The 16,325-nt window shown below is 40.6% G+C and overlaps 1 protein-coding gene and 1 pseudogene across 5 annotated transcripts in view; one reads left to right on the top strand and one right to left on the bottom strand.

The window, feature by feature from the left end:
* Positions 1-6,953, bottom strand: part of NBN (nibrin) — a 47,865-nt gene extending 40,912 nt beyond the window's left edge. For 2 of the 4 annotated variants that reach the window (XM_032249691.1, XM_032249700.1), the window contains exons 1-4: positions 6,758-6,953; positions 4,957-5,090; positions 3,579-3,727; positions 2,947-3,106 (exon numbers count right to left, since the gene is read on the bottom strand). In XM_032249691.1, coding sequence (XP_032105582.1) covers positions 2,947-3,106; positions 3,579-3,727; positions 4,957-5,090; positions 6,758-6,794 — 480 coding nt within the window. In that variant the 5' untranslated portion in view covers positions 6,795-6,953. Of the gene's footprint in view, positions 1-2,946; positions 3,107-3,578; positions 3,728-4,956; positions 5,091-6,195; positions 6,309-6,757 lie in introns of all 4 variants that reach the window. The other 2 variants (XM_032249709.1, XM_032249720.1) reach the window with 2 other exon arrangements.
* A 1,702-nt stretch (positions 6,954-8,655) lies between these two features.
* On the top strand, positions 8,656-9,062 carry LOC116531058 (annotated as a pseudogene). Its single transcript, XR_004260244.1, has one exon. The product of XR_004260244.1 is annotated as a 60S acidic ribosomal protein P1 pseudogene (transcript).
* The last annotated feature ends 7,263 nt before the right edge of the window (positions 9,063-16,325 follow it).

Here is a 16,325-nt window from a genome sequence, read left to right as displayed (position 1 = left end):
GAATATAAAAATTCATATAGTAGCATTTTTTTAAAGAAAAGTTTTAAGTTATAAACTACGAAGGGGCTGTTCATATTCACAAAAAAATGTTTTTCCTTTATCTTTCAAAATTTATGAAGAAGCCACAATCCATAAAATAGAAGTCAGCATTTGGTCACTGCATCATTTTAGAACATAAATCACAATATAATCACTCAATTGTAAGAAGTCACTCTGCCGGGTGTGGTGGCTCAAGCCTGTAATCCCAGCACTTTGGGAGGCCGAGGTGGGTGGATCAGGAGGTCAAGAGATCGAGACCAACCTGGTCAACATGGTGAAACCCCGTCTCTACTAAAAATACAAAACATTAGCTGGGCATGGTGGTGCGTGCCTGTAATCCCAGCTACTCAGGAGGTTGCGGCAGGAGAATTGCCTGAACCCAGGAGGCAGAGGTTGTGGTGAGCCGAGATTGCGCCATTGTACTCCAGCCTGGGTAACAAGAGTGAAACTCCGTCTCAAAAAAAAAAAAAAAAGAAGTCACCAATTATAATACTACTTTTTAAAACTGCTCTTTTGGGAGAGGTGGAACAACATAAAATAAGACTGAATTTTAAAATCCATTCCACTTTAAAAGACATTAAAATGTTAAAAATGTATTTTAGGATTGAGGAAATGTACCATTATCTGCTGCAGGGAAGACAATATTAAGAGATTAACATAAGATATTTTTAGACTGTCTTTCAAAAAGATTATAACTATGCAATAAAGCCTTTTTGAGAAAGTAAATAAATAATTTTTGGTAAAAGATCAAAATAAGTACATACAGATAAGGGGGAAAAAACTTAAACTCATGTGAATAAAGCTATAAGCCTCAAATACGATACATCCAAAAAATATGATAAAACATTAGAAAATGCTACAATGGGCAATGGAAATAAGATTCAGAATAACATAAATACGACTTTTTTTGTTTTTTTCTTTTTTTTTTTGAGACAGGGTCTCGCTCTGCTGCCCAGGCTGGAGTGCAGTGGTGCAATTTTGGCTCGGCTCACTACAGCCTCAACCTCCTGGGCTCAGGCAAGGCCTGCCTCAGCCTCCTGCCTCAGCCTCCTGAGTTATTGGGACTACAGGAACACGCCACCATACTCAGTTAATTTTAAAATTGTTTTGTAGAGATAGAGTCTCACTATGTTGCCCAGGTTAGTCTCAAATTCCTGAGCTTGAGCAATCCCCTCGCCTCGGCCTCCCCAAGTGCTGTGATTACAGACGTGAGCCACTGTACCCAGTCATAAATATGCTTTTAATAACACAGGGAATTTCATTGTCTAAAAAGGGGCAAGCAGATTTAGAGAGTCTTTCAAGAATGGAAGCTGAAAGACACCAACTTCCACAGTGAAAGAAATAAAATAGCATGAAGCAGTAAGGTAAAAATCAACTCTGTATTGAATAAACTCTAATACATGAGACTTGGGATATTAATTGGTCCATCCCTTAGTTTACACTTCAGAAAATAAAAGTTGAACCGAAGCCTTTTTTTGTTCTTGTTTTTTTAAAATAGATAATAGTAAAAATAAATGATCTTAAGTTTCTTTTTGGCTCTAACATTCAATGATTTAAAAAATATGAGCTAACTGTACTTTGAGAAAATTTACCAAAAAAAAAAATATAACAAGGTTTTCTATTTTGGCATATAAATGATCAGGAATTTTTTTTAACAAATTAATCTGTAAACCATGTTGGTGCCTGTATTGGAACGATTCACAAGGTGGTCATCAGCATCCCAGTCACTCAAGTGTCCAGGTTTGTCACAGATGTAGTAAAATATCTCTCAAAACAATCTAACTACCTTTGATCTTATCTCACACCAATCAAGCAAGTGGATGATTACCTACTCTATTTCTTAATTACCTTAATATCTTAAAGAGGACTGTGCTAGGGCCCACACTTAAATATTGTGATAAAGGTGCATCCCTACTGAAAATCATAAATGGACACTTTGATCTTTAAACCTACTATGCGTTTGTATGCATATATTAGTACTCTGGAGGATAATCACACTGCTGATTTATAAAATCAATTTCATAAATTCACAAAAATATAAAGCCCTTGATCACAGACAATCCCACCAAAGTACAAGTTGAGTTCCATCTGAACAGCAAGCCTTTCTCCATAGTAACTCTTTAGCTACAAAATATAATTCTAGTTTAATTATATTAAATACTAAAGGATTTTAAATAAAGGAATTTAAAAAAGATATTTGTGAGTTTTTACTATAGATGTTAACCTAAAAGAATCGCACAAATCTATAGTCAACCTGTTTAAAAGGAGATGAATCACCTCCCAATGCCATTCTTCACTTAGCTTTGGATATAACCAAATCTGATGAAGATGCAAAATTTGAAAACACATCAAAATATATTACTGTTTTAATGAACAGTCAGCATCTTCTAAAGGCACATATGTACATATCTCTAGGTTGTGAAGATACATTAAGGCAGCATTGACCTACAAGAACTTAAGTCTTTGTGATCAGGGCCTTAAATCAAATAAATAGCAAGAGAGCATGAGAGAGTATCAGAGACTAGAGGAAGACAACTTGATAGAAGAGACATGAGATGCTAACTTTGAAGACTGGCAGTTAACCTCTAATTGCGTTGTTTTTAGACTGAAAACACAAACTATGCATTATAACAACCTTCTTGGTGGAAGGACAACAGAATCGCTTTTTAAAAATGCTAAACAAAATCTGAAGTATAATTTTAGGTGCTTTTGCTTTGTCTCAGATAATAAACAGATTTGAAAAGCCACTCAAGGCTAAATGGTATATAAAGGCATGGAGTGGGCATATACAAATCCACAACTAACAGTTCTGATAGTTTTAAAGTAATTAAAAGAAAATCTGTATATGGTAGGTAAGCTTAAATTCAAAGAACTTATTTTAACATAAGAACAAGACATTTGACCTACTTTAATGGTAACTTTAACTGATACCATGACAAGGTGAGTGCATTCTTCTGTCCAATTGTTTACAGTAAGTCCTCCAAGTTGCAATATAGCTTGATTTAAAGCAGTTTTCCCAGAGACATCTAAACAAGAAGAGCATGCGACCAAAGGCTCATACTCTATTCTGTAAATGAGAATAAGTTAAATAAAGTTATAGTATCATAGTCGGCAACTTTTAGTACTTTAAACCTTTAAGCTCACATCATAAACTATCATAATTTTTATTTATTGTTACCCTTTGTAACTTATGAAATGATCATTTCTTCATTATTATTAAGCTTTATAACCTAGAAAATTATCAGTTCCTAAGTCTTGAGTCCCAATGAAGAAAAAACAATGACCAAAAGTTAACATTATACCTTCACCAATGAGGAATCAAAGAAATATAGTTCACATGAAGTCCCTGAGGGCCCACTCAAACTCCCATCACCTTGATGTACAAAACGCACTAACCACCTGTGGCACAGAGTCCAATACTGTGCTAAGTAGGAAGTAAATCATACTGTTTTAAATTCATTAATCAGAAATATCATTTTCCTTTAGAATTTGGTCGAAATAAAGCTGCCTATTTTAATATCAATTCAAAAATTTCTTACCTGAATTTACTTGCAAACACTCCAAAGGTAATACTATCCCCCGACTTCAAAGTTCGGGAAAAGCCATTCTGCATTTTTTCCTCATTAACAAAGGTACCATACTTAGAATTATCTTTTAATGTCAATATAGGGATTTCATCTGTTTGACTCTGCAAAGTTAGCAAATAATTTAAAGTCTTTCACCACTCAGTACATTCACTTCTCAGAGAAAAAGGTTTCAAAAGAAAATGCTGATCTTTTTGAATAAACAGTAGACAGGAGGCTAACCACCCAACACAGCAGACAGTAGTTACTGCTTTGGTTGCCTTCAGAGGAAGATCACTTAACTAACAATTCATATTTCCCCTTAGGGAAATTTCTTAACCCAGGATTAGCCCTCCAAGAACACACATTTTCTTTATTTATGTAAGTCAATGGGGACTTTCCTGACCCCTCACACACATGTGAGAATTTTTTGCTTTGTGCAGTGTTATATTTAGAACATGACAATTTCATTCCTAGATTTTCTTTTGCTTTTACACTATCAAAACCACATTGTAAAAATTAGTCAAATGAGAATATGAGGGTATAGGCTAGTGTTTCTCAGTAATAATTTTATTTTTTCTGTAGAAATTTCCACAATGTTTTTCTATACCTAAAAGAATAGAAACAAAACCTAAACAACACTGAACAAATCCAGATCGCACATATTCAATCTTTGCTTAAAATAATGGTTTTTCTTTATTACCATCAGCGTTATCATGAGTACAGATATTTATATATTTTTTAGCACTTTTATCACCCACAGTTGTGATCAAAACAAACTTAAAGCCATTAAAGAGCTGTGGGGCATAAGAAAGCATTTCTCTAATAAAACAAATCAATTCTCACTGCAAAAACTTGTGTTATGAGAAATGCCCGTATCCACATAGCTACATAACCTCTTTAAGAGCTGGAGTCATGAAGGTTTGTTCATTGTTCTGTTTCCAGGCCTGGCACAGTTACTGGCACATATAAAAGTAATTGCTGTTTTTTGCCATTACTGTTAATTTTGCCATTCCAGTTAATGGCAAAAATAGCAATTCCTTTCGCACCAACCTAATAGTAAACAATAAATGTTTAGTAAGCAAATAAAAATAACTATGTCCTACTTCCTTTGACTTTTTTACTCACTAAAACACAGAGTAAATTACTGAAATAGAAACTTCAAATCTCAAAATAAACATCACCACTGGTACCACTGCCAAAATATAAGTATTTAATTTTGTAAACATTAAAAAAGTCTACACAGCTCTATAAAATGACATCCTATGAACTCTCTCTCACATACACACCAAGAGAGTATTTTGTGATTTCAACCCTCTTAATGGAAGCTAGTGAAATAAAATTAGTAACATACCAGGTTGGTTACAGAAAAGTTAGCAGTTAACACAGCATGATTTCGGCTGATTGACTGATCGTTTTCAAGTAGAATGGCACAGTTTTTCCTTCCAACGACGTACTCAATGCCAGTTAAAAGTCTGTATGGTTCTCCTAAGATAATTTTTTTTAAAAAAAAGATAAGTTCATAGACACATGCACATGAACACACACACACATACATGTAAGTGTATATGATATAGGTATGACAAATATAAAATAAAACACCTTTGTTATTCAAATATTAATTAACTTTACATATGACAAACTGTGTTTTCAGTAAAGCCTCACTGCAAAGGTTACCTAAATATGTTTCAGGAGTAAAAACAAAAAAATTTAAAATATAATAAAAAAGAGAAAAAAAGTTATCTAAATAGCTAGAAGGCAATATCATTTTTTTCTAAAGGAAAAGCAATGCTGAAAGGAGTCAATGCTCCCTCAAATTAACTTAAAAACTTAATGTATTAGCTACCAATCACAATATTATGTTTAGAACTTGATAAATGAATTCAAAAATTCATCAGGAAATTATAAAAAAGATAGTCAAGAGAAATGTGAATAATATTATAGGAGCTTGCCCTTCCAGATGGCAAAATACGCCATAAATCTAAAAGTATGGCATTGGACCAAGAGTAAACAACATAGAGGCCGGGTGCGGTGGCTCACGCCTGTAATCCTAGCACTTTGGGAGGCTGAGGTGGGTGGATCACCCGAGGTCAGGAGTTCAAGACCAGCCTGGCCATCATGGTGAAACTCCATCTTTAAAAAAAATTTAAAAAATAAAATAAAATAAAATAAAGAGGAAACAACATAGACCAATGCAACAAAGTTCAGACCAGATGCACATGTGCATTGTTTGAAATTTTGTTTTTATCTTAAAGATAGCATCTCCAATCAGTGGGAAAGGGTTATCAGTTTCTTTTAAAATTGGTGTAAAGCATTAAGTTGTTGGAGTGACAGCTTATATATATTGGAGACATGCGGAGTTTAGTCTGGGAGCAGGATTTCGTTACCTGAGTGGCAGGGAGATTAGGGCAGATGAAAGTAGGGAATCCAGGAGAGCCAGGTCTCCAGGGATGCCTTTACCTGTGAGTCTTCACAGTATATTTATTTAGTTTGATCCTCTCCATACTCTTATCCTGCCTGTCCATTTAGTCGCTACATAGATCTTTGACAATAATCATGTAAACTTCCTGAGGACAAGGCCCTTCATACCCACCACGGGCAACCAATTAACATGTGATCACATTTCCCACCGCTGGAAATGAAGAGAAAAAAATCGACTTTTCCCGTTGTTCTGATGACATCATGGAAACAGAGTCTGAAACAAAACTGAAAGTAAGCTTTCTCGCGGTAGCCATTTCCTCAAACTGTCCGGTAGTTCTTCACAAGATATGTGTGGCCGCCGTGTGGTCCGCCTGTGCGAACTTCCAGCCAGGGGTACCCACCAGGCGCCGGCTGCCAACCACCCGCAGGCCGTCTAGCCAGAGCCGGGCAACCGCGGGTGGGTGGGGCCGGGCGGCAGGAGGAGTCGGGGAGGGATGCGGAGGGCGGCCGCCAGGGGGCGGTGCAATCACCCTACCGCCGGAGCTGAATTCCGGGCCGCCGCGCTGCCCGGGAAGACCGCGCGCTTCCCACAAAGCGAACTCGCCTCTTCGGCAACCGCTTCCGCGGCGTCCTTGGGCGGGAACGGGGGCGAAGCAGGAAGCATCGCCCATAGGCCCTTCCGGAGGCAGCTGCTACCGGGAAAATGGACCCCGAGGCTTCCCTTCCACACTTACCTCCTGCCGGGCCCGCGGCGGGCTGCAGTTTCCACATGGGTCCGGCTCCTCACGGCTGAGGCCGACGCGCAACCGTGTAACTGGGGTTGGTAAACTAGCGCGGATACGGCGCCTGCAGTCGACACGGCTCCGGGACGTGCGCGCTCCCGGGAGCCACGCAGGCTGCCTTAGACACCAAGGGAAGAGGCGGGAGTTCGACTTGGGCGCTTGGCCGCCACCTGGTGGTTGAAAAAGGAACCGCACAATCTGTATTGAAATGTGCTGTTAAAAGGGTACCTTTCAAGATGTCACTGAATGTAAAGTTAACTACGTTTTCTGATTATGCATGAAAAGAATTTTAAAAACTAGCTCCAAAGTAACATAAGGAAAGTTTGTAATTAAACACATTGAAATACTGACCAGTTATGTATTTTCGTGCATGTGCAATTTCTTAAATTGCAGGCGTTCCTTTGGATTCCAGCGATGGTGATAATAATGATGAAGACAAGGATTTCACCGCAACGTAAACTCATTATTCAAACCCTTTTCTAAGTTCAAATCAACTTGTCCCAACGTCTTTATTTCATAACGCCACACTTTCATCTAATCACATGCGAAATACGGGGGAGTCTCCTGTGTTTAATACCCCTCCTTTCCATTTCCACCGGTCTCAAGCTGGTTCAAGCTCGCCTAATTCCTGTAGCTTCCTAACCCATCACCACCCACCTCCCACATCATCTCTTCTACATCCTCTGTTGAAAAACCCTCGCTTTGAATGAAGAGACCTTCCAAACAGGCTTTGTGTGAGCAGCATGGCTGTTTATTCACCTGGGTGCAGGTGGGCGAAGGCCGAAAAGGGCGTTAGCAAAGGGCAGTGGAATAGGAGTTGGTTTTATAGGTTTGGGTAGTTTTTTGGGGGGCGGGAGTGTTGCAAAGTAATATTAGTTACGGTGGTAGGGGGTAGGGGCAAGGGAGTATACATGACAACAAGTTCAGTTACAATGGCAGGGTTGGGTGAGAGGTATTTACATTATCATAAGAATGGTTAAGATGGCAGGGTTGGGTGAGGGGCTTGTCCAGGGAAGCAATCAGGGACAATGGCGAACGCAGGCAGGGAGTGGGAGACATCAGCGGGGCAGGCAGGACTTCAGACACTGTGCACTACCAAATAAACATCAGAGAGCACACTTCTGATCACATAAATTCTGGCTTTCAAAAGCGTTCTGTAATAGGGGAGAAAAAGCCACTTTAAAAATGCTTGTTTAGGCCCAGCAGTGTGGCTCACACCTTTAATCCCAGAACTCTGGGAGGCCAAGGTGGGAGGACCACTTGAGGCCAGGAGTTCAAGACCAGCCTGGGCAACATGGCAAGACCCTATCTCTATAAAAAAATTAAAATTAGCAGGGCGTGGTGGCATGCTCCTGTAGTCCCAGCTACTCAGGAGGCTGAGGCAGAAGGATCATTTGAGCCCAGGAGTTCCATGCTGCAGTGAGCCATGATTGTGCCACTGCACTCCAGCCTGGGCAATAGGAGGGCACTATCTCAAAAAAAAGGGGGGGGGCTGGTTTACCAATCTCTGTTTTCATTATAGATGCAAAATCCTAAACATAATATTAGCAAATTGAATCAAGTGGTATATTTAAAAGAATAATTACGTCCAAGTGGGATTTATCTGGAAACAAAAGGATAGGTTAACTTTGGGGGGGGGAATAAATATAATCCACCAGAATAATTTTAAAAAGAAAAATCATATGATTATCTTGAGAGTTGCAAAAAGCTGATAAAATTCAACATCCGTTTATGATAAAAACTCTCTGCAAAGCAGGAATAGAAAGAACATCCATGGTTTTTTCCTCAGCTGCCGCCAAGGTGCTCGGTCCTTCCGAGGAGGCTACGGCCACCTTCGCGTGAGGCCCTCACTTCATCCGGCGACTCGCCCCACACTCACCCGCACCATGGCCTCCGTCTCCGAGCTCGCCTGCATCTACTCGGCCCTCATTCTGCACGACGACGAGGTGACCGTCACGGAGGATAAGATCAATGCCCTCATTAAAGCAGCGGGTGTAAATGTTGAACCTTTTTGGCCTGGCTTGTTTGCAAAGGCCCTGGCCAACGTCAACATTGGGAGCCTCATCTGCAATGTGGGGGCTGGCGGGCCTGCTCCAGCAGGAGGTCCTGCCCCCTCCGCTGCTGCGGCTCCAGCTGAGGAGAAGAAAGTGGAAGCAAAGAAAGAAGAATCCAAGGAGTCTGATGATGATATGGGCTTTGGTCTTTGTGACTAAACCTCTTTTATAATGTGTTCAATAAAAAGCTGAACTTTAACTGCTGTTGGTCTTGCCCATCGTTTGGGAATGTGCTCTGCAAAAATGGTCTCGGTTTTGTAATGCTGGCTTTCAACCTATTCTGACGTGACACAGGCTGGATTTTTCCCTGTCACCTAACAAGACGGCACCTCATGGTACAGTGTTGAAAACTGCACTGGGGTGGCAGGAGGAAGGATCAGAGCAGATGCTTTGTCCAGGTTACCTGTATAAACTTGATGATTGTAAGGTGTGTCCGCTATGCTAGGGTTGGACGGTAATACAGACCTCAGCTTTAGAAAGCCTCCTGGGTAATTACCCTATACAATCCTGCCTAAGAACTGGGACCTATGCAGAATGTTGACTGCTACATCCCAACGCTGTCAGGCAACCAGATGTAGCTGTGCAATGTCTCATCAAATGCTTGGGAGTTTTACAGTAACACTGAAGGAGTGCAGAAAATAAGCTATTAAGGTCCCCAGTTACACAAAGTGGATAAAACAAGATTCAAACCCGTGTTCCAAAAACTAAGCTTTTTTTATTTGACAATAGCCTGAATGGGAATTTCGACTTTTCAGGTTTGGATTTATATAATAAACCATGAGTATTGTATGTTCAAAAAAGAAAGAACATCCATGATCTGAAAAAGGACATTTACAAAAAAACTACAGCTTACATTGCTGTATACTTAAGGTAAGTTACTGAAGATTTCCCCATGACATCAGTAATGAAACAAGGATGTACATGATCTTACCATTTATTTTCAACATGGCTTTAGATGCTCTAGCCAATGTAATAAAGGAGAGAAAGTAACAAAAGACATTCAGATTGGAAAAGAAGAAATAACAGTCATTATTCACAAATTACATGATTGCCTATATTGAAAATCTAAAAGACTGTTGGCAAACTATTTTAATTAATAAGTGAATGTAATAAGGTTCTGAATATAATATCTAGATACAAAATTTAATTGTATCCCTTTATTCCAGAAAATAAAAAATTACATTTGTATAAGATAATTACAATGGCACCAAAATAATCAAGTACTTTTTAAATCGATCAAAATACGTGATACAAAACATTATTGACTACATAACATTATTGACAGAAAATTTTAAAAGTCCTAAATAAATGCAAGGATAATGCATTATGTTCACAGATTGTTCTTGAACTCCCGACCTCAGGTGGTCCGCCCACCTTGGTCTCCAAAGCGCTTGGATTACAGGCATGAGCCACCACACCCGGCCAACACAGATTAAGATGTAATTTCCCCAAAAATTGACCTATAGATTCAATGTAACTTCAGTCACGTCTCAGATGCTTTTTTTCGAGTAGAAATAGATAAGCAGATTCTAAAATCTATACAGAAATGCAAATGCCTACAATAGTCAAGGCAATTTTGAAGAACAAAGCTGGAGTATTTAAACTATGAAATACCAAGATCTATTATAAAGTTACAGTTATTAAGTCAGTGTTTGATTGGTACAAGGATAGAAAACAGGCAAATGAGTCAGAATAGAGGGATCTACAAAAGGTGGACACATAAGGTAATTTGATTTTTCGAAGGTGAGTACAGGGCAACAAAGTAAAGTCTCACGCTCCCCCATCCTGCCCCACAAATAAATGATCCCGTTTATTAACATGACACAAAACGTGTGTTAACGTGATGCAAGAAATGAAGACGGATGCCCTGCGTCACACAGATACAAAAAAAAAATTCCAGATGAATCATAATTTAAATATTAAAGTAAAATAATAAATATTAATGGAAGAAAACATGATTTCAAAACAGGCAGATCTTTCTTAAGTGGGACACACAAAAGTATGCCCTGCATCATAGAATCCCTAAATTTCACTGATTTAGTGAAATATCAACATTTTGCAGGAATTTTCTTCCACACTCGGAAGTATACGTATCTCACCAAGGCCTCCAATCTGTTTTCCAAATCCTTGCTCATCCAATCTTTCAAGCATAACACCATCCCTGTAGTGTTGCAGGATTTCAGAGGCTGGAGAGACCGCTGAGGTTACGGAAGGAGTTTATTTTAGGTGCACACTGGCCCAGCTGGTTCCCTGACTGGGAAGAAAATGGCTGAGCCCCTAACAAAGGCAGGGCTTGACTTTATACATGAAGTACACAGTGGCGCTAAAACAAGTTTGCAGGTATAGAACAAAGGTAATTCATTAAGCAAGGATAGGCACCTAACGTAGGCCTACATATAACAGTTGCTATGCCACCCTGATGTTCACCATCTGTAGAGCTCAAGGATTCTAGCATGGGCCTTACCTACTACCTTCTGCTACAGTGCCCAGAAGGCCGGAGTCCTGCCTGCTTGGGCAGTTTTTATGACCTTCACTGTGTTACAGAAACTTATAGTTATCAGCCACAGAGAACAAGAATACAAGAATTTATAAACTTATAAAACTTGCAAAGCAGGACACAATCCCACAGGAGGGGGAAGGACTCAGGGAAGTTTGCTTATAAAAAAAATTAATTTCTGCTTCCCTTTCCTGCATTAATTTTATTTTATTAATTTTTCCTCTTCTGTTGTAGAACAGTGGGATGTCCTGCAGCATGTCCTGACAGTTCAGGTCTCTTGGGACTACGTTATTATAGAGTTTAAGGAGACACAATTTAGCTCTGGGTCAATATTGTAAATATTTTCTATTATTTGTTCTAATTAAATATGAGCACTTTTGGATTCTACTTTCTGATAAGGTTGGGGAAGCACATGTCACCATATCAATCACCCCAAACTTGTTGTCTGAGGTCATGTTGCTCTGCTCTTGTAAGGATTTCACATCTGGTACAGCAGCTCTAATTGGAGTTGTTACTTTGTTGATTGCAGCAGTCAGCTGTCTATTCTCCAGGAACTGTCAGGCTTTTGTAGGTCAAGTACGATGAATTAAATGGTGATATAAAGGGAACCAAAAAAAAGACTAATATCTATCATTCCCCTATATCGTTTTATTTTTCACTGTCATGGCTGTACAATTTCAGAGGCTACTCTCTCTTGGCCTTCCCCGTGTTGCTAGCTCTCACTCTATAGGCCAGGGAGCTGATGTGGGTATTGTAAGAACTACCAAGGATGCTCATTTCAATTATATATTTGGGAATTAGGGAAATGACCACCACATAGGCTCGTGTTTCAGTAGACCCACTGTATGCCAGACCTGGACAAGGACTCCATTAACTCTCTAGCTTCTGAATACCTCTTCTCTAACCAGGAGCCATAATAATATTTTGGGTTCGTGGGTATCATTAATGATCATGTCCAACAACCCTCCAAATATTTGAGCATTCCCTTTTCCTCAGTGTATGATTTTCCAAGTGAATGGCCATAGGTCCCTAAGGGAAAGACTGAGAGTAGGGTGTGGTGTGGGGAAGTCATTACCATCTATTCTTGCTACGGCATTGCAGGGTCCTTCTTCCTGGCATCCTGCCTCTCCACCAGTCAGTGGGTTCTGGATTGGTAAAGTGGCTCAAGTCAGGAAATTCGGAAAGAGACTGTGACTTTTTATTGAGGCTGCTTCTCTGAGCCTGTTGTCTTCCGTTCTTGATATCTGTTCACTGAATAGGTTAAGTATACTCTTGGTTAGCTGTGTTTCCCCATAGGGGTGCCTTATTCTATTAAGCATCTTTTAAGCTTGCTCTGGGTCAAGAGTTCTGCTGCCACTTCAATCTTGCCACTCATTAGGATAATTGTACCATTCTGGTGGTTAAGCATCACCAGCAGGCCTCTATTATTTCAGGATTCTGTTATCCCCATTGCTGTCTGTGAACTCAATTCCATAACAGCATCTTTTATCGTCAACCATGACCTACAGAGGAGACCTACCACCGAGCTTTTCAGTGATGCTGGTGCCCTTGTCACCAGAGAATTGCATGTCTATTTAACAAATGGCACACCTGAACTGAAGTTTTGACACCTGGGAGGTTTCCAGCCTTACATGGTACGGCCACTCTAGCATACCCATTTCTCTGAGCATTTTGATCTCTACTTCCATCATCAGCCGTGGCAGCTGTCGCATTTCTACTTCTCTTAGCGTGGGCCACCACTTTTCCACCAACTTCTTAAAGCCATCATAGGAGCATGACAGCAATGTTTCCCAGAGTCATGCCAGGATGTTTGATCCTCTCTCCCTGGAGACTGCTCTCAGATCAATAATCCATCTCTCATGCAAATTTACTTTCCATTCTCTTCTTGTTCAGCATCCTCAGAAGGCAGCCCCAGGAGTACTGTCCTTGTTCCAGCTGTTGCATGTTGGCAGGGTCCTACAGATCCTCCTGCGTAATGCCACCTCCTTCCCTTATCAGGCCGAGTTCTTCCCTGCTGGGATATACTATAACTTAGTTTAACTTATTATCTGATTGCCAGGATGAAAGACGATAGCGGCAGAGTGATGAAAGAAAACTGAGACCCCCACGATTTCTATCTGTTACTTGGTAACAACACAGGTCTAATATTCAGAGCCCAGAAAAAAATTGAAAAGAGGAGCATGACGCAAATAGGGTTTGCTTTTGGTAGCGAATTGGTCTGCTTGCTCCTTGCTCCCTGCTGCTTGTACCTTGCTGGCATCTCCTCTCACTTCTGTCATGGTATAAACAAACTCTCCTAAATCTTTAGGGTCTTGACAGAGTCTACCCTTTACATCTTGCCTTAAATGAAACTTTGCTGTCACCCTAGACCACAGCTTCCCATGACAGGTTCTAGGAGAGTTTGCTCCAATGCCTTTCCCATTCATATCCACCACAGCTGTGGGCCACTAGGGTTACTACCTTCCCCTAAACTTTACTTTCCATTTTACTGTATTATTCTTCCCTACTTTACACAATATCTCCATGGTCAGGATCATTTCGTGTGACCAGCCATCTTCTAGAGCTTCTTTTTCTATTACCTACTGCAGGTATGACCATGACACTTGCCCATATTCATTAAGGACACTGTCACCTGTGTGAGAGATTTTGCTCCATCCCAACTCTTGCCATGATGCTCAAGTAACTGTAAGATACACTAAAAACTCATTGTACATGCTGGGCTCGCTATTCTCCGACTGTCTCAGCTTCTGTGACTTTGATCTCTACTCCACACATACCACCCTCTTCGTTGGGCACACTTTGGATCTTCACATCTTCTTAACCTTCTTCCCCTTATTATCCTGCTTTGTAACTTGAGCTGCCTGGCCTTCCCACTTCCTCATATGTTCACTTCCATTGCACCACTTTTCAGCCTCATCCAGGACTCCAGCCACATGATCCTTCCACTTTACCCAGACATCAGTCTCCTTCCATCCTCCTTCATATCCGGGCTGGACACCAGGGTTGATAGCTCAATAACTTTGCTGTCAGTCAGCCTCAGAACTGAGCTGTAGCTCTTAGAGGTACTTTACTCTGACATCTGTCAGCTCCATAGCTCACTTGTATAGGACCCCTAACAAACCCAGAACTGTGAGTCAATCCCACAAGTTTCTCTACTGAGACACCTGGGTAAAATCTGTCCGTCTTCAAAAATATGGAGCCAATGCCAATCCATAAACTCTAATATCAGTTGAGTTACAGAATACAATTGATCAGAATCTTTTCCTGCTTTTAAGAAAATCTATTCTCAATAACTCTGAAGAGCTGTTTGACACCTTTGCTGAACTCCTCAGATCTGGCCATCTTCTGCTTTTCTTCCAAGAAAATGGTATTGCATCTTACCAGAAATTGATGCAAGAACTTTCTTACAATTTCTGACCTTACACTGCTGCTGCCCTTATCATAAGACGAATCTCTTTTTTTTTAAAATCTGTACATGCCTATTCTTGTCTTCTTCTTCTTCTTTTTTTTTTTTTTTTTTTTTTGGTGACAGAGTCTCGCTCTGTTGCCAGGTGCCAAGCTGGAGTGCAGTGGCATGATCTTGGCTCACTGCAACCTCCGCCTCCCAGGTTCAAGCGATTCTCCTGCCTCAGCCTCCCAAATAGCTGGGACTACAGGTGCGTGCCACCATGTGCAGCTAATTTTTGTATTTTTTAGTAGAGATGGGGTTTCACTGTGTTGGCCAGGATGGTCTCGATCTCCTGACCTTGTGTTCCGCCCGTCTCGGCCTCCCAAAGTGCTGGGATTACAGGTGTGAGCCACTGCACCTGGCCTCTTGTCTTCTTATCTCTGGTTTCATGATATGATTTTACCCTTCAGTTCAGGATCAATTTCTCCATGGGCTTACACCCCTCTCCTCTCATTTCCCCAGGGTTTTGTTTTATCAGCTATCCCTTTCTCCTACATGTTTTTGGTTTCTCTCTTTGGTTCCTTTACCTTACCGTAAAAGCATTTACTTTGTCCTCTCCCCCCAATTCCATTAACCCTGCCGTTAATCTCTACAGGGGATCTTATAGCTTTATAGTAACTCATTTATGCCAACACTCTAGTTTTATGCATGAGGAAAATAAAGCTGATGAAAGTTAATTTGTTCAGTAGCAGAAAGCCAATTGGTCGCAGAGTTGTGACAAGAACAGTATCATCAGGTGGTTTGCTTCTCAGTACAGCTCTCTTTCAATCCCTTCAGCTCCCAATTGGAATGGACTTAGCTCCTGGAGCACAGCACAACTCTTGAGCAATTCCCGTGATGTACAATCTGGGGAACGAAGGCAGGATCAAAAAAGAGAAAGGCCAGCATGTGGCTCACATCTGTGATCTGGAGGCTGAGGCAGGAGGATTGCTTGAGCCCAGGAGTTTAAGGCCAGCCTGAGCAACATAGTGAGATGCCATCTCTAGAAAAAAAATAAAAAGCAAACATCCAGAGGGAGGAACATTATTAACTGTAGCTCCCTTTTCTCCAGCTCAGACCTGCCCTTTAAGGATGTCACCGATCACATGTCTGGCACCTTCCACTAGAGGTAAGCATGACTCTCCCTTTCAGGTGAGCCTTACTGATATTCTTCAGTAGTATGTCAGAAATCAGTCAAGGAGTGTCTCAGTCCATTTATTCTATTTCCAAAACAATGCGGAGCAACCCTCCAGCCATTTCTGAAAGATGTAGTTCTTCCTCACTGCAGCAGCACAGGTTGGTGTGACAACATGGCTTTGGGGCTGGGTGCCAAGGGGTTTGCTTGCAGCTTACTGCTATTGGGGATGTCTAGTTAAAAACAAAATCTCCTGCCACCCTAGAAGACTAGAATCACAGGCAATCCACTAGCGATTATGAAGACAAAAATAAATCTCACATTGCATATAGGCAAGCAGATACAGCCATTTTATATGTGTTCTTTTTTTTTTTTTTTTTTTTTTTTTTTTTTTGGGGGTTTTTTTT

This window comes from Sapajus apella, unplaced genomic scaffold (genome assembly GCF_009761245.1).
Source record: "Sapajus apella isolate SASKATOON/1434 unplaced genomic scaffold, GSC_monkey_1.0 scaffold3, whole genome shotgun sequence".
Classification (NCBI taxonomy): Eukaryota; Metazoa; Chordata; class Mammalia; order Primates; family Cebidae; genus Sapajus; species Sapajus apella.
The sequence above is the reverse complement of the archived record's forward strand: the minus strand, read 5'-3'. Positions and strand labels throughout refer to the sequence as shown.